This window comes from Esox lucius, chromosome 25 (assembly GCF_011004845.1).
Source record: "Esox lucius isolate fEsoLuc1 chromosome 25, fEsoLuc1.pri, whole genome shotgun sequence".
NCBI classification, from domain to species: Eukaryota; Metazoa; Chordata; class Actinopteri; order Esociformes; family Esocidae; genus Esox; species Esox lucius.
In genome coordinates, this window is record NC_047593.1 from 21,719,664 (window position 1) to 21,738,412 (window position 18,749).

At 43.7% G+C, this 18,749-nt stretch overlaps 1 protein-coding gene across 2 annotated transcripts; it reads right to left on the bottom strand.

Annotated features, from left to right (window-relative positions):
• Positions 1-453: 453 nt before the first annotated feature.
• Positions 454-14,925, bottom strand: haspin (histone H3 associated protein kinase). 2 transcript variants are annotated; one of them, XM_029118202.2, is made up of 17 exons: positions 14,767-14,925; positions 14,279-14,437; positions 13,758-13,907; positions 9,680-9,790; positions 9,482-9,566; positions 7,740-9,275; positions 6,682-6,823; positions 4,283-4,440; positions 3,973-4,164; positions 3,565-3,650; positions 3,328-3,390; positions 2,993-3,084; positions 2,787-2,866; positions 1,883-1,971; positions 1,399-1,541; positions 1,058-1,160; positions 454-930 (listed from the first exon to the last, which is right to left on the bottom strand). In XM_029118202.2, exons 2-17 carry the CDS (start codon positions 14,434-14,436, stop codon positions 726-728), a joined length of 3,393 nt encoding a protein of 1,130 aa, XP_028974035.2. In that variant the 5' UTR covers position 14,437; positions 14,767-14,925; the 3' UTR covers positions 454-725. The 2 variants fall into 2 exon arrangements, with proteins under 2 accessions (XP_028974035.2, XP_028974034.2); XM_029118201.2 differs by having other exon boundaries at positions 14,279-14,925.
• Between the last annotated feature and the right edge of the window lie 3,824 nt (positions 14,926-18,749).

Sequence of the window (18,749 nt, forward strand, 5' to 3'; positions counted from 1 at the left end):
TACCTGGGTCACGATATCACAGCACAGGATCTGTCCGGTCAGTGATGTAGGACGCTCCACACCCCCCTAACGTGTCTGAGCTCAGGTCATTTCTGGGCTCGGTGAACTACTGCCACCATTGGCAGTGGCATGACCAGGGCTGGACCCCACTGCCATAGCAACGCTGTAAAACCTGCGAGGCAAGCGCGTAGACCATTGCGCCACTTGGGAGGCCCATGATGATCATTTTAATTGACATGCCTCCTGAAGCTGGACCAGCCCACATTCTAAATCCATTCCATCTGCATTCAAGTAACTAAGCCCATGTCTCTGGAAATGCAATTCATGCCTTATCTTTTACCCAATTGTGGCCCCTACTCTGGTCCCTCGAGACTTTAATGGAATATTCATGGTTTCTATCAGCATCTATTGGCCATCAGATTACCTCAATGATGTCACAAAGTAGGCCAAAGGTTACATCTATCCCAAACAGGACTTTTATTTTGAAACACCTTTTACACAAAGGACACAATCAGGTCTTATTACAACCTCAATGTTAAAATATAATACTTTAAACATAGTGTTTTTATTTACATCATACTACAATTACAGACCATTATTTTTCACAAGTGCCATGCAAAATATGGTAAATAAAAGCTGACTACAAACAATTTACAGGAAGTCCCAATTGGGAATAATAAAAAGCTAAGAGTGACACACACTCTCTCTCACACACACACACACACTCACAGCAACAGGTGACTACAGTTGTGAAGCACTTCAGAGGCAGAGCTGCAGGTGAGGACGTTGTCATGGAAATGCTGCAGGTCCATCCTGGTTTGCTTGATGCCCCGCCCACCTCGGCTTCGATAGGCCATGGTCAGCAGCTTGGAACACAGGTAGTGTAACCACAGTACATTGGAGTGGGGGTGGAATTCACTCCACACATTCCTGCAGACAGACGGTATGGAGAGAGAGTTCAAGAATGTTGTAATGACTAAATTACTCTTTAATTGTGAGTGAGAATCCAGACAGACTAAAGTAACAGACTCCGTAACACACAGGCAGGCGCGGGTACCTGTTCTCCTGTCTCATGATTCTGTAGATGTCAAACTGGTAGTCCCCCTGCCCTTGGAACAACTCCTCATCTTCTGAGATATCACACGACACCGTCAGACCATCTAAAAAAAACACACACACACACACACACACACACACACACACACACACACACACACACACACACACACACACACACACACACACACACACACAATGAAATAGAGACAGAAAAGCTAGAGCAAAAACAAAAAGGCAGCATATTGGATTGCTAGCTTGCACAGTCTTCCCATGAAATACATTAAACCAATAAAAAATAAATTAAAAAAAGTAGAGAAAAACAGAGCGAGGTGGACTGACCTATCTCCAGCCTGGAGAGGGAGTAGTCGATGATGCGTACAGACACCCCCCTGGTTTCTATGGAGTGGCTCATTCCATTTAGCATGAAGCTCCCCTGCTTGTCTTTGGTGGTCTGGACCAACACATTGCCCCAGTGGAGATCCCTATGTTCCAACATAAACATTACTGTTGTCTGGTGACAGATCCCTATGTCCCAACATAAACATTACTGTTGTCTGGTGACAGATCCCTATGTCCCAACATAAACATTACTGTTGTCTGGTGACAGATCCCTATGTCCCAACATAAACATTACTGTTGTCTGGTGACAGATCCCTATGTCCCAACATAAACATTACTGTTGTCTGGTGACAGATCCCTATGTCCCAACATAAACATTACTGTTGTCTGGTGACAGATCCCTATGTTCCAACATAAACATTACTGTTGTCTGGTGACAGATCCCTATGTCCCAACATAAACAACAGATAAGATCAGTGTGTACCTGTGTTCGAAATGGAGTTCCTGTTCAGCCACAGCCAATGCAGCTGCCACCTGGTGGAGGATACTCTTCGCTACCCCCACTGATGCAAGCTGCAGACCACAGAAGAAAAGCTGTTATACCTACCAATAGTGATAGCCATTTGAAGCTTCAATAGCATTAAGTTAGCCGCAGGATATTATGCTGGAAGGAACTCAGATATTCTTTATCACAATAAAAAGCCGTCATTGAAATGTATGAGGCCATATAGTTAATCTAGTCTGTGAAAAAGAACAGACAAGAATAACATTGGAACAGACATTAAACATAAAATGTACAGACTAGATTTATCTATATTACCCTATATATTACAATGATGGCTTTTATTTTGAAAAAGAAAATCTGAGTTAGCACTGCAAGCATAATATCCTGTTGCTAGAAGAAAAGTAATGAAGCCTTGAGTGGCCATCACTCTCTACCAAAGCTTAAGACCACAGAAGATTTGTTACACCTATCACAGATGGCAGGACAGCTAATTTATGTTTAGCAAGACATTCTGAAACGTCTTACAACAGAGAAAACATGTATACATATCGCTCTACATAAGTTGAGTTCTGTTTGCTTCTTAAACATGAGGTCAACTCGTGTCTCCCTAAATATAAAATAAGTGACAGAAGGAAACTACCATGTGGTCTTCAGTCTATATGGAGGAGCATCAGAATGTGGATTCATGTTTTAATAAACCCTTCAGACAGACGGGCGTTAACCAGTCAGGTAGACAGACGGGCGTTAACCAGTCAGGTAGACAGACGGGCGTTAACCAGTCAGGTAGACAGACGGGCGTTAACCAGTCAGGTAGACAGACGGGCGTTAACCAGTCAGGTAGACAGACGGGCGTTAACCAGTCAGGTAGACAGACGGGCGTTACCTTTCCATTGCTGTTCTCCAGGTCACTGCCTCCAAACTCAAACTCCAGGATCAGAAACAGTTGGTCCTCACTGAAGAAATCTGACAGACAGGTTAGAAACAGACTGGTTAGAAACAGACTGGTTAAGGAAATCAATAAAGAAATGGGTCACTGAGAGACCAACCGGTTACAGAGACAGAAGGGCAGGTCAGACAGATAGGGGTTACCTGGCCTGTCATTCTCTGATCCTCTCAGAGTGTTGAAGCAGTCCCAAGCCTTCAACAGGTCTGGAGGATACCTGCCCTGAACACAGTGGAGACTGGACACACACACACACACACACACACACACACACACACACACACACACACACACACACACACACACACACACACACACACACACACACACACACACACACACACACACACACACACACACACACACACACACACACACACACACACACACACACACACACACACACACACTAGTACTACTACTTCTCCACCAATCAATAGCAGATAATGTAGATATGACTGAGTGTAAAGGATGCATTTACTCTTTTAGTCCGATGAAGCCAGTGGTCTGGTTGTGTGTCTTCGCCTTTAGACTGCTCAGTTCCCTGACCACACACACACACACACACACACACACACACACACACATTTAGACGTGTCAACAACACACACACACACACACGTCAATAACACACACACACACACACACACACATTTAGACGTGTCCATAACACACAACCAGTAACACACAACCAGTAACCCACGTCATTGTAACGTACTTGGAAATGATGATCTCATGGAGGATTTCTCCAAATGTCTTCTGTTCCTCTCCGTTCACCTGCTCACTGCCTTCTACTGGGATAATCTACATATGGAGATACTGTTATACAGAGACCCACAAACCCAGACAAACCCACCCACACCGACAGACAGACCCACAAACCCAGACAAACCCACCCACCCACACCGACAGACAGACCCACAAACCCAGACAAACCCACCCACCCACACCGACAGACAGATCCACCCACCCACCCACACCGACAGACAGACCCACCCACCCAACCACCCACCCACACCGACAGACAAACCCACCCACCCACACCGACAGACAAACCCACCCACACCGACAGACAGACCCACCCACACCGACAGACAGACCCACCCACACCGACAGACAGACAGACCTTGAGGGCGACAAGTTCTCCAGCTGTGTTGTTGGTAGAGAAGACTTCTCCAAATGTTCCCTCTCCAATCTTGCTGATGTTCTTCATCCTGTCCGATGGGATGCAGTCCTGAAAGCTCACTGGACCAGCCTGGCCACACTCAGAATACACCTTCTCAGCATCCGAGAGGTCCTGATTTAACTCACACACACTCTACACACGCACACATACTAAATATACACCCTGTACAGGGGAAAACATACTAGTGTGTGTACAGTATCTAATATACTGTGTTTGTGTATAGCATGTAATATACAGTGTGTGTGTGTACCAGCGGAGTGCTCCTCATTAACTGTGAGCGGAGGTGTTGTGGGAGGGGCGTGCGGAGAGGCGTGGCAAACAGGTCTTGACTGACATCTGCTAGCTCCGCCCGTATCCCCATCGGTGAAGATAGCAGGTATCGGGGTAGTCCTTTAGGGGTCAGGAAGGCTGGGGGGGGGGGGACCGCAGGTCAGTGTAGATTAGTAAACTGTCCCAACATAGTGTATTTCTTCTGAATATACTCTTTAAATACATTTAAAAAAAAAAAGACAAATACCTCCTCATTAATCATTTCACAACTATCCATCTAGTCAAGTATTTTTTTGAATGGTGTCTGTCTTTCATGAATGACCAAATAACTGAATTCAGACAATGCTTTAGGCTATTAGCAAAAAGTGAGGAAGCAGTCTGATGCTAGAAAAGGTCTGTAGCTGCGAGTTTGAATTTCCAGGGGGTTGGTTTCTTTCCCAATGAAGACCCACGAAAACGTTTCGGGGTTGAAGAGACCAGGTCTTACAGTTTTTCCTGATTGCTAACACACAAGTGAATGCTCAGACCACAGCATGAAAACCCTACCTTTTGCAAGCTTGTCTTACACACAGGGACCAAAGAAATAAACACATTTTCAGCTTTGCACTTGGTCATCAATTCTGTAACACAGTGCAAAACACTACACACAGTTTTGCACATTACACATCCTGCAGTTACACAGGACAGACCAGAGCAGCCCAGGTTTGGTGTCATCGTTTGTTAGTTTCCACCAGGCTGTTCTGGTCAGGAACTGGTTCACCAACCACAATTCACAGTTTTATACCTGCCCCCTTATTCCCCTTTTCTCAATACGATTGAGGAATTATTTTCGGCTTGACTTTGGAAAGTATATGATCACCAATCACATGTCCTCCTGCTTCTTCTGCAAGCCATGGAGGAGGCATGCAGAGACATTGAGGTGAGGTGGATCCATGGAGGAGGCAGAGACACTGAGGTGGGTGGATCCATGGAGGAGGCAGAGACACTGAGGTGGGATGGATCCATGGAGGAGGCAGAGACACTGAGGTGGGTGGATCCATGGAGGAGGCAGAGACACTGAGGTGGGTGGATCCATGGAGGAGGCAGAGACACTGAGGTGGGTGGATCCATGGAGGAGGCAGAGACACTGAGGTGGGTGGATCCATGGAGGAGGCAGAGACACTGAGGTGGGGTGGATCCATGGAGGAGGCAGAGACACTGAGGTGGGTGGATCCATGGAGGAGGCAGAGACACTGAGGTGGGTGGATCCATGGAGGAGGCAGAGACACTGAGGTGGGTGGATCCATGGAGGGGGCAGAGACACTGAGGTGGGTGGATCCATGGAGGAGGCAGAGACACTGAGGTGGGGAGGATCCATGGAGGAGGCAGAGACACTGAGGTGGGTGGATCCATGGAGGAGGCAGAGACACTGAGGTGGGTGGATCCATGGAGGAGGCAGAGACACTGAGGTGGGTGGATCCATGGAGGAGGCAGAGACACTGAGGTGGGTGGATCCATGGAGGAGGCAGAGACACTGAGGTGGGTGGATCCATGGAGGAGGCAGAGACACTGAGGTGGGTGGATCCATGGAGGAGGCAGAGACACTGAGGTGGGTGGATCCATGGAGGAGGCAGAGACACTGAGGTGGGTGGATCCATGGAGGAGGCAGAGACACTGAGGTGGGTGGATCCATGGAGGAGGCAGAGACACTGAGGTGGGTGGATCCATGGAGGAGGCAGAGACACTGAGGTGGGTGGATCCATGGTTGGATACGACACGCAGGACGATATTTTCCCCGTTGCCTGGCCAGGGAGGACATCACTTGTGATGTGGACGGGGTCATGTGGACGGGGGTCATGTGGACGGGGGTCATGTGGACGGGGGTCATGTGGCCAGACCCTAACAGAAGGTGTGATCCTAAAACAACTGTACTGTAATTCTACTTTTCTTTGTGTGTTGTTGTTGTTGTAAACAACTGCAATAGCAACAAATCATTTAATTTTGTGTTGTTTGAACTGTAAGTTAATTTACTGCACTTGAACAATTTTTCACAGAGGCCTGTATGAGAAAATAAAAAAGGTGCACAAAGGAGAAAGGACAACAGTGTTGTGAATACAGTTGACCTGTGTGTTGTTTCTGCTTTGAATGTGTAATATGCATGGGGCATGCGTTTCCCATTGATCCAAAAATGGAAAATAATCTTTAAAGAGTTACGTTGTGATTGCAGAATGTCGTTTTGACGCGGCAGTTAGATGTTGAACTAATTGTTGTGTCTGATTCTTGTGTGTAGAGGTTTGACACGATGAGCATTTTTTGTGTGTTAGCAATTGGTAAAAACTGTCATTCAAATCACTAACTATATCCTCACACGCACAAAGCACACACACGCACGCACAGTACCTTTGGTCTTCCTGTGTACAGAAAGGGCAGCTTTGAGGCGACTCCAGGAGTGAGTGTCGGGGCTGAGGTTGACCAACAGAGAGGACAGTGGGAGTCTGCTGCGCCGCACGGGAGTCCCCAACATCACATTATCACCCAACACCTGTGATATATAACATCAGATCACCTCTCTTATATAACATCACTGTCACCTGTGATATATAACATCACATCACTGTCACCTCTCTTATATAACATCACATCACTGTCACCTTTCTTATATAACATCACTGTTATTTTTTGTTATTCTGTGTCTCATTGTTCAAAAAAACCCTACCCTTAAAATGATAGACTGATCATTTCTTTGTCAGTGGGCAAACATGCAAAATCAGTAGGGGATCAAATACTTTTTTCCCCTCACTGTATCATCACATCACTGTCATCTGTGATATATAACATCACATCCCTGTAAGCTCTCTTACATAACATCACGTTTGCCTTCATTGCAAATGTAGAATTCCCATCGTAGTTGCATTTTTACAGTTGTTACATACATCTCTGCATTCTGGTTCCACATGCTACCATCTCTGCATTCTGGTTCCACATGCTACCATCTCTGCATTCTGGTTCCACATGCTACCATCTCTGCATTCTGGTTCCACATGCTACCATCTCTGCATTCTGGTTCCACATGCTACCATCTCTGCATTCTGGTTCCACATGCTACCTTACTCCTTCGATTTGCCTCAACTGCACATTTAGAACTGATTTGTACCCACAGAACAATTTATCACACTTACAATACACTACACTCCCACTATACTGTAATACTTGTACATTTTCTGCCCTCTTCTATTTGCACTTCTGGTTGGATGCTAACTTAATTTCATTGTACAATACTTGTACTTGTTCAATGACAATGAAGTTGAATCTAATCACTGTCACATGTGATGCATAAACATCACTATCACCTGTGATGCATAAACATCACTATCACCTGTAATATATAACATCAGGTTAACATTTATTTCTTCACGTGTCGCGTGTTCATGTGTTGCGTGCATGCAGGTGTTCCTCACCTTGTGAGTGTGTTGTGCAGACAGCAGTTCGGTGATGCTGGAGTCCCCAGCTTGGCCATGGGGAGGCGCTGCTTTGGAAACTCTGTCTCTCCCACCCCACCGGCCAACACTCATTCCACTCACACAAGCTTTTCGACTGGTCCGTGGACGAACCCCACCCCGGTCCTTCGACATGCTCCTACGCTTCCTTTCCTTGGGAACCATGCCGGCCTTCCATTTTTTGGGAACTTTTTTTTTCCTTGCCACGTTAGCTGGCCGAGTCCGGTCTTCAGATTGAACGCTGTCTGAATGTGTCTTGTGGTTGTAGGAGCGGTCGGTTTTTCCAGAAGTACCGCTGTCTGACCGTGTGTGACTGAGCAAAGAGGAGGAATGTAAAGTTTCTGTGGGTGGGTGGGTTGTGGTCAGCCTCTCCAGCAGAACCTGACAGTCAACCTCCAGACATTTCTGCTTAAATTTGGCCTCCAGGCTGAACGCCTCCTTACTGTTCTGGCACCTAGACAGAGTAGAGTCCAGGGACTGACCTTCATCGGTCAGCCTAGTGTTCTCACTGTTGACTGAGATCATTCGGATGCTTGAGCGATCCCTTCGGATGTACTGACCGCCATTCACTGACTGTGTTTGGTACTTACACTGACCGCCATTCACCTGCCTGGTGTTGCACTCAAAAGGCTCATCATCGTCTGAGATAATCTGAACGCTGGGCTGATCAGTCTGGGTCGCGAGGTCCGCAGATTCCCGGTGGTCGTGTGAGTGAGCGCTGTCAGGACAGGGTGTGAGGTCGATGCAGGATGAGTATGTGGTGTCCTGGTGCAGTTTGTCCACTCTCTCTAACCGTACGACACAGCCAGGTGCCAGACACTTCTCCTTTACCTCAGCCAACCAATCCCGGCCCACCGTCGCTGACACAAAATGGCTGCCACCTTCAGTTTCCTCTCCGTCCCTGTCTGTGCCATTCTGCTCACAGGCAACTACAGATATCAACGCCCGGCTCAGCTGATTAACGACACCATGTTGGATCTCTGATCCTCCATTCTGGCTCTCGCTACTTCCCAGACTAGGTGATGCATGGGATGGTGGTTCTTTACAGTTTCCTAACCCTGGTTGTCCCGGCAACTGACCCCGAGATGAGAGCTGACCAGGCCCAGGATGGGGATCTGTTATTGGGACAGGGAGGGGTTCATCCGGAACCTCCATCTCCTCCTGGGAGCTGCTCAGAACGAGGAGGTGACTGGTGGGAGAGATAGAGGGATGGAGGCGTGGAGGGCGAGTGAAGGAGCGTGAAGAAGGAGTGGAGGAGAAAAGGGGTTTCCGGCGGCAGGGTCCCAGGGAACGCTCGGATAACTCGTTCAGAGAAACCTCCCGCAGGAAACCGCTGCCAGTGCTACAGTTCTCCAGGTCAGCCAATGGGCTGCCAGAGCTGACCACAGCACGGCGAGGCTCCCGTGTGGCGCGGCGAGGGAAAGCACGGCGCACCCCGCCCCCTCCACCCTGGACGAAGTCGTTGGAGGAGTTGGGACTGGGCCAGGTCAGTAGGACCTGTGGAAAACACACAATTCACAACAAACCTAACGGAGTCACAACTAAGAGGTCGGCTGGAGTGGCTGGGACATTGGGAGAAGGAAGGGTAGGGTCAAGGGGATTGGAACAGGGCCATGTGAGAAGGAAGGGTAGGGTCAAGGGGATTGGAACAGGGCCATGTGAGAAGGAAGGGTAGGGTCAAGGGGATTGGAACAGGGCCTTACGTTATTTCTCCTTTTGGGGGCTTTGTGTTTATTAGCTGCCCTACGATGGGTCACAAAACGACCTGGAGCTTCACCTGGGGTGGGACTGAGAGGGAGAGGTGGAATGGAAAGGAGGGGAAACAGAGACTTTATTAATATATTTTTTGGGTTTCTCCCGGACTGCTGTTAAAAATGAACACATGGGAAACTGTTACTCACTCTGTGTGGGTCTTGGTTCTGGTGATTCTGGGGCGTTTGATGTTCTGCTGTCTGAGGGACGCCTCACCATCACTTTCACTGGTGCTCACAGCATGCTTCCTTCCAGCGCTCCTGTGTTTAACACCCACACACCACACACACACACACACACCCACACACAATCCCTTTCAGAATTCAGTATTGTAATACTTAGTCTTACCACCACGTTAAATGAAGTCACCCAATGAGAAGTCCAGAGAGGAGTGTCAGTCGGATCACCCAATGAGAAGTCCAGAGAGGAGTGTCAGTCTGTTCACCCAATGGGAAGTCCAGAGAGTAGTGTCAGTCTGTTCACCCAATGGGAAGTCCAGAGAGGAGTGTCAGTCTGTTCACCCAATGGGAAGTCCAGATAGGAGTGTCAGTCTGTTCACCCAATGGGAAGTCCAGAGAGGAGTGTCAGTCTGTTCACCCAATGGGAAGTCCAGAGAGGCGTGTCGGTCTGTTCACCCAATAGGAAGTCCAGAGAGGCGTGTCGGTCTGTTCACCCAATGAAAGACTGTTGCTTTTTGTAATTATGGTTCTGCAGTTTATATTTCTGGTTTGTATTTCAAAACAATAGTTGAGTAAAACAAACCTCAGATGCTTCCTGCTGAGCAGAACATGTTGGGCATCACATGAAGAGTTTGAACATACAAGGCAATAGAGCAACATGCACTTTACATACAACCCCATTTCCAAACATGTCGGGACGCTGGGTAAAATGGAAATAAAACAGAATGCAAAGATGTGCATATCATTTAAACTCTATATTCAATCCGCACAAAGACAACATATCAAATGTTGTAAATGTTATTGTTCCTTGAAAAATTTGCCCACTTTGAATTTGAATACAGCAACACATTTCAAAAAAGCTGGGACAGGAACTGGAAAAGTTGCCGAATACAAAAAATGACCTGGTGGAACTTGGTTGAATTACCAATGTAAAACTGCAAAGAGTTCAGGGATCTCATCATCTACAGTACATAATATCATCAAAAGATTCAGAGAATCCAGAGAAATCTCTGTACAAAAGGGACAAGGCTGAAAACCAATATTGGATGGCCGTGACCTTCGGGGCCTCAGGAGACACTGCATTAAAAACAGACACGATTCTGTGGTGGGAATCACTGCATTAAAAACAGACACGATTCTGTAGTGGGAATCACTGCATTAAAAACAGACACGATTCTGTGGTGGGAATCACTGCATTAAAAACTGACACGATTCTGTAGTGGGAATCACTGCATTAAAAACTGACACGATTCTGTAGTGGGAATCACTGCATTAAAAACAGACACGATTCTGTAGTGGGAATCACTGCATTAAAAACAGACACGATTCTGTAGTGGAAATCACTGCATTAAAAACAGACATGATTCTGTAGTGGAAATCACTGCATTAAAAACAGACACGATTCTGTAGTAGGAATCACTGCATTAAAAACAGACACGATTCTGTAGTGGGAATCACTGCATTAAAAACAGACATGATTCTGTAGTGGAAATCACTGCATTAAAAACAGACACGATTCTGTAGTAGGAATCACTGCATTAAAAACAGACACGATTCTGTAGTGGGAATCACTGCATTTGGGCACGTGGCATAGGTGACTTACACATCTGTGAAGGCACCATTAATGCTGAACAATATATACAGGTAGGGCTGCATGATATGGACAAAAAAAATCTAATTGCAATTTATTTGCTAGACATTGCGATTGCAATTTGCAATATGATGAACAAAAATGAACATGTCGTTTTGATGTGGTTTAGAGCAAATCTATGGCTACATAATGAGTGATTGGCTCTGTTATCACTTTTCGTCTCGGTGAGTACACTTTTCACGTCATTTGCAAATGTCTCAGACTTGCATTTCAAGAGGGATGATCCACATCTGTGAATGTTTATAGCCTGTAGGCAACGTTTTTACAAAGCAAAAAGGATTATTTTGATAGGCCATTTTCTTCTGCGTTCTATAGGCCATTTTCTTCTGCGTTCTATAGGCCATTTTCTTCTGCGTTCTATAGGCCATTTTCTTCTGCGTTCTATAGGCCATTTTCTTCTGCGTTCTATAGGCCATTTTCTTCTGCGTTCTATAGGCCATTTTCTTCTGCGTTCTATAGGCCATTTTCTTCTGCGTTCTATAGGCCATTTTCTTCTGTGTTCTATAGGCCATTTTCTTCTGTGTTCTATAGGCCATTTTCTTCTGTGTTCTATAGGCTATTTTTCCATTTTTGCTATAGATTAATAAAAAAAAATGTTTCCTGTTGTTGATAAATTCATCATATATTGGTATAACTGCATATTTAGAGTCAAATTACATCTTTACTAATATTCTCATTAAAATAAGAAATCCTGCACCCCCGTCATAGAACAGTTCCGCCACCCCTGATTATTGATGACTGTTGGCTGGTCTGGTCGGGGCTTGACATGTATTTTTGGTTTTGTCAAGAGACATTTTTCATGTACGTTCCTAAGACACTGTCTCATGTGTTGGAACAAGTTTGTTGTGATGCTGCGTGTCGTTCTAACCAATGAAATATTCCCAAACAGATGAATTACTTTTCGGCAATAAATCCTCCCTAGTCTCTATCACAGTGTCCTCTGGGTTCATTTTCTTCATCGATCCTCTTCCTCTCCTTAACACCACGCCCTCCTGCCCACTGTTCTTTGGCAGTATGCTCTACGCCGCACCTTGATGCTTCTGACAGGTTTGAATTTGCAGTTCAGAGTGGCTGTATCTAATATCGTTTCCCTCGACCACCGGCTGTTGTTACTTTATTGGGATGTGACTTTTACTTTCGTTAGATATAGAACCATCAGGGAATTGTGATATTTAAAGAAAACGTACTTTAACTCACATTTAATAAATTGGAATAAGTGAGAGGCATGATCAGATCAATGTGTTGTATAGTCTGATTGACAGATTTGAGACATTCAGCTGGACATTTGAATTGTAAACGTTTTAAAATAGTCTTAAAATAGCAAAAGGTAGGGGAAGACGTGTTGTAAGAGCGATGCAAATGTGTAGACTGACACGGCCGTGCCATTCAGTTGCCAGACTCCAACCTTTATATTAATCTGAATTATCATTAAGTAGGCAAACTGATTCTAAAATCAATGATTACAGCAAAGATGGCACAGCAGTAAAAATTATTTTGATTGACCGTAAAAATAAAAAGCCAAAATCACAGCTTTCTGCAGTTTAGAAATTGCGTATGCACAAATTGTGATATCAATATGATTTTGATTAATCGTGCAACTCTATTTACAGGTTTTGGAGCAACATATGCTGCCATCCAGGCAATGTCTTTTTCAGGGAAGGCCTTGCTTATTTCCACAAGACAGTGCCAAACCACATTCTGCATGTAACACCATGGTTCCTTAGTAAAAGAGTCCAGGTGCTAAACTGGCCTGCCTGCAGTCCAGACCTGTCATCCATTGTAAACATTTGGCGCATTATGAAACAAGAAATAAGAAAAAAATAAGAAAAAGGAGGTCCCAGGCTGTTGAGCAGCTGAAATCCTTTATCAAGCAAGAATGGGAAAACATTTCAATTTCAAAACTAAATCAATTGGTTTCCTCAGTTCCCAAATGCTTACAGAGTGTTGTTAAAAGAGAGGTGATACAACACAGTGGTTAACATGCCCCTGTCCCAACTTTTTGGAAACGTGTTACTGGCATCAAATTCAAAATGGGCATGTATTTTTCCAAAAACAATAACATTTCTCAGTTCCAACATTTCATATGTTATCTTTGTACTATTTTCAGTTAAATACAGGGATAGATTATTTGCACATCATTGAATTCTGTTTTTAATCTGCATTTTACGCAGCGGCACAACTTTTCTGGAAATGGGTTGTATTAAATATACCGACGTTTGACCCAGCTTGTGTGCTAACATGTTCTACCAGCTGGCAAACAACTGGACATTTAAACACAATGTAAATAGAAATTCTGGGTCTTGGAGTGAATTACATATTTTCTCAGGTAACATGTGAAACCATGGTAACAGTCTTGTGTTTGAGTAAACAAACACATGAGATACCCACACCCCTCACCTGGCAGTGTTTGTTCTCTGCTGTTGACTCTGAGGAAGAGGATGGATGAAGACGTTCTCTCCGTCACTATCACTGTCTCCCAGGCAGGCCAGGGCTTTGGTCTTTGCCGACCGCACCAATCCACGGCCAGCAGCAGTGCTCTTCCTCACCCTGGAAGAGAGGAAGATAGAATTGTGGATAATGTTTTTTTCCCCCCACACCAGTTTAGACTGGGAGAGACCAATAGAAGACTAAAAGTGCTCATGACTGTCCAGTTCAACCCAGAGTTGACCCTTTGAACTGTAGTCTATCCAAACTGTTGTGTTTGTTAAGCAAGATACTGGAGAGGCTGGAAAGACTTAATCATTATCCAACTTCATAAGCCTCTAACACTTCTGACCCATGAAGCAGGCTAGCTAACTGGCTAGCTATACTATCTATATTCAGGCTGGATGAACACCGATAAGGCAAAGCCTGCTCATCCACATCGCTAATACTTCCTAGTCCAAGGGGTTTAGGTCGCCCTTGCGCCAGTGTCTTACCTCCGAACCGGGGGTTTCGGGCTGGTGGGCCTGCCGATGGACAGATCTGAGGAGGACGTGCTTGCGAACGCATGTTTCCGGTAATCAGGAGAGATCCAAGCGTTCAACTTCCGGGTCTGTTTTTTTCCGTACGTCTTCATGAACAATGGTCTACTCATCCTTAGGTTACGTTGGAAGCCAATGTCAAATGACTTCAAATCGCGAGACGTTTTATTCAAATGCTAATGTCTAATTTCACAGCGTAGCAGGAAGAAATATGTCAAATACGGGCCTCGACTGTGTATATTAACATTCACTCGCCCAAGAAAGTTTCAAATCAGTTGCCAACTTAACAGGAAAAAATCTCTGTCGAAAACATTTCTTTCCTGATGTTGTAAGTTATTCATCTATACAGTTTATTGAACGCAGCTAAGCATCCCAAACGTCGGTTGTGTAAGGAAACATGTCATCAAAAGTGGATGCTGGAACACAAAATAAAATTTACTCACCGAACATTTAACGTGCTGTTCGTTACCGATTTTTTTTTTATATTTCACATGTGTATCCTATTTAGATATGTCTGAAATATTTGTTTTGGTTGAAAAATAAACAACCGTAGAGCCTGAATGCCGTTCCCGCTCCGGTTTAAAACAACGACGTGATTCTTCTTTGATATTTCAAAACAACTTGATCCGATTGGTTAAAACCCGTTAAAACTCCACCGGAATTGGGTTGTTCAAAACAGAACTTCCTGCTAGCTTCAAAAACAGCGCCGCCTGTTGACCAGAAGTTTGGGGAGAAAGCTTCATAAAACAAAACAAGAAATTATACATATTTCAGTATACCGGTAATTTAAAAATACACATGACGATATCGATATTCCTTTATACTTTATTTTTCACTAATTGCAATACCTTTCAGAAGCATAATATTGCATTCAAATCTGTTGTAGTGACTGTGTAACAAATTATGTCTTATTGAGCCAGTTGGTTCATCAGTGTTAGTGAGCATTTTACATTTTCAAATGTACATCAGTAACCACAGTCACGTGAAATCCTTTCATTCTGGCCTAATGAATACTTTAATTATTTATTCTCTGTATATTGTCACTCACCTTGATGTCTCCCGGCAGTGAAAGAGTGTGCAGACTCACATACATATATTCCCTGTATGAGTGGGAATCCAGCTCTTGTGATTGGCTGGTCTGTCTTCAGCCCCCGCTGAAGGGTCCTACCATCATGTCCCCATAGCAGGCAGTAATGCAGGCAGACACGATGCTCATGATGATGTACCAGTGTTTTGACAGGACCCTGGGTGGCTGAATATCTGAAGTCCTTAGGAAGTGGAGTGGTTGTTCTGCCCTCTTAACACTGGTGGCATTGATGGACCATGACAAGTCCTCAGTGATGTGGACACAGACTTCCAACTGCTGACTTTCTTTTGCAGCTCTGTGGGTCTGGATGGTGGCATGTTCCATCCTCGGTTTCTTGAACTCGACAATCATCTCCTTTGTTGTGAGGGTGTTGACGGAGAGGTTGTTGTCTTTGTTCTGGGGTGCCAGTTTGCTGAACTCCTCCTCCAGTTGGCCGACTGAGAGTTGTTTGTTATCCGGCCTAAAACCACAGTGTCATCAGTGAATGTAATGGTGGGCTTGGTGCCGTGCAGAGGTAGTAATTGGTGGATTAACTGAAAGTAGAGGCCTGAGGACTTAGGGGTCCTTGGTGTCACTGAGGAAGAGTTGTTACTGGCAATTTTTATGACCATCTGCCCAATATCTGGTTGCACAGGGTGCCATCCAGACCAAGTCTTTTAATCAAGGTTAGTGACGAGGGAACAACAGTGCTGAACCCTGAACTGTAGCCTCTGAACCCTCGTACTGTGGTTCATTTTCTGTCTATTAGTTTGTGGAAATTGTGTCTTTTCTGTATCTGTTGTGGTGGTGGCAAATTGTAAAGGGTACAATGATCCAGAGAGATTGGTTGTCACACATACAGAATATACTCCTAATGTATTTCAAATGTATTTTAGATATGTAATATACTCCTAATGTATTTTAGATATGTAATATACTCCTAATGTATTTCAAATGTATTATATATATATATATATATATATATATATATATTTAACCTACTCATAATGTATTTTAGATATGTAATATACTTCTAATGTATACATATTATATGTTTGTAATATATTCAGGGTATATTCAGTGTAATAACATGCTGGTTTAAAAATATTTTGAACTATACTGCTGTTAATTATAATATTTTATTCTTAGTTCTTTTTATAAACATGCTGTCCCTTTTATTTTACTTTATTCATAGGATTTTTTTCCATATTTGGATAATAACCAACACTTTTCTTTTGTTAAATTCATATTATGACGTCAGCATCATGTAGTCCAAATATATGTAGCCTGGTTTAGTTTGTAGTTGCATTGTTTTCACTTGGAGACTTTTGTTTTGAAGGCAACCTTCCAATCCTGTAGAAGCTCACTCTGCTTTTCACAACACGCAGTCGACGCAGGAGGAATGACCATGGAAGCGGAGTATTTGTTGGCAGCAGGGGAGCATTGAAGTGCAGTTGTTGGGTTGGGAATATACTCGCAATTTACCACTTTCATTTAGTATGGGAGTCTGTCTTGTTTTTTTTTTTTTAACTAGTTATAAGGTCTTTACATTCCAGTAACTCATGTTTCCATTGTTACTTTGAAAGCATGGTCATTGCTTGTATAAAGCCTTGATGATAATAAGCGTGTTACATTTTTTGTTTCAACTTGTAAATAACTTGTAAATAAGATAAAACTTTGAAAACCATAAAGAGAAGCCAAGAAGCTTTAATAGTTGTTAGCACTAGCAAAATGAAAAACAACCTGGAAACACTGATGATGTTTTAATGGAGGCCCAGTTGCCTTTAAAACAGAAATAGAACAACAGCTCATAGCCAAGGACAATTCCACTCTTCAGTGCTGTTATTCAGAATATGCACATACTAGAATATCACAAGAACATTGGTCATGATCTCTATGATCATATCCACGTAGATAGACAAGAGACTTGACATGAGAGGATTTGCAAAGTTTCTGAAGGACAAAGTTGGGACTGAAGACCAACACAGACAAAAGAGGATCAACCAGCCGTTAATAACCTCTAAGAAACTGTAGGACAAGACAACACCCATAACCCTGAGCAAAACAAGCAGATGTCCCCTGTCATCTACACGGAGGGGCAGTTACCCTACCGCAACACCCGGGAGAAGCATCTCCAGGAGAATCTGCTAAATCTGCGGGTCCCAGAAATTCAGCTCAAGAGCTTGAAGAACATGCAGATCCACAAACGATCTGAATGCAACGAGATAAAAACATGGAGTCTGTCATGCTCATTGTATAAATAGAAACTCAAGCCTCACATATTAACCATTTTAGAGGCATGGCAATATTTCAGACACTAAGATAAATCCACTAGAACATAAGTATGTAATTGATGGACGTGCTCAAGATGGGGAAGCAGCAACTGATGTCCTAAAATGATTGTCAAATACAATTTCCAGTGAGTCTGCCCGATTAGAATAGAAGGTTATTTAGTTCAAATGAACAAGTCACTGATATTTATTTTATATTTTATACACACCACTGTCTTCTATATACTGCTGTTGGTTGGGATTCCATGCATTACAGGAGGGCAAGACACTTTTTATTGTTTGTTTATAAGGCTGTCCAGAAACTTCCAAATGATTGTATCTCCAGAATTATATTGCAAAACAGCTCTCATCAAACATGAACGCAAGACTGGGTAGTTCTCAAGGTTCCCCGTCCAAGTCCAGGACAGGTACTACATCCTTCTCCTTCTGTGCTCCTTAACCTTGAATGATCGGAAGGATGACCTTAGGTTGAAGGATTTTGTGCCCATAGAGCATTTTAGTGTCTGACTGTCAACTGTACTTGCTTTTTAAATTGTGTTTTATATTATTTTTTAAATATTTTCTTATTCATGTTTTTATTGTTTGCTGTTGTAATACAGGACACCATTGTAAATGAGACATCAGTCTTGGCTAAGTTTCCCTGTGTAAATAAAATAGAAAACATTTGCCAACCACCTTATGCCCCATTAGACCACATAAATAACAATTAACACTGTTAGTTCAACGCAATGGTCAAACAAATGCACACTCTTAGGTGACAACAAGCATTGTCTTGAAAAAATACTTTGCTGTAAAACTATGGAAAATATGACTCAAAGAGCTAAGCAGAGTCATCTACAAATTCATGATGGGGTTTTGCTGGTTCATTCCAACGTATTCTGTGTTTGTAAAATGGGTTTGTTATTCTTGTAATTTCATTTTGTAGCATTTTTAGATAGTATTTGCCATTCTATTATTGTTATTAGCTCTTGTTATTTTTATTACAATTGGGACGCTAGAAAAAGAGATTTCCTCAAGACATCTCATCGTGTTAAATTTCGAGAAGGCTTTTATTGTGAAGTTTTCCTCA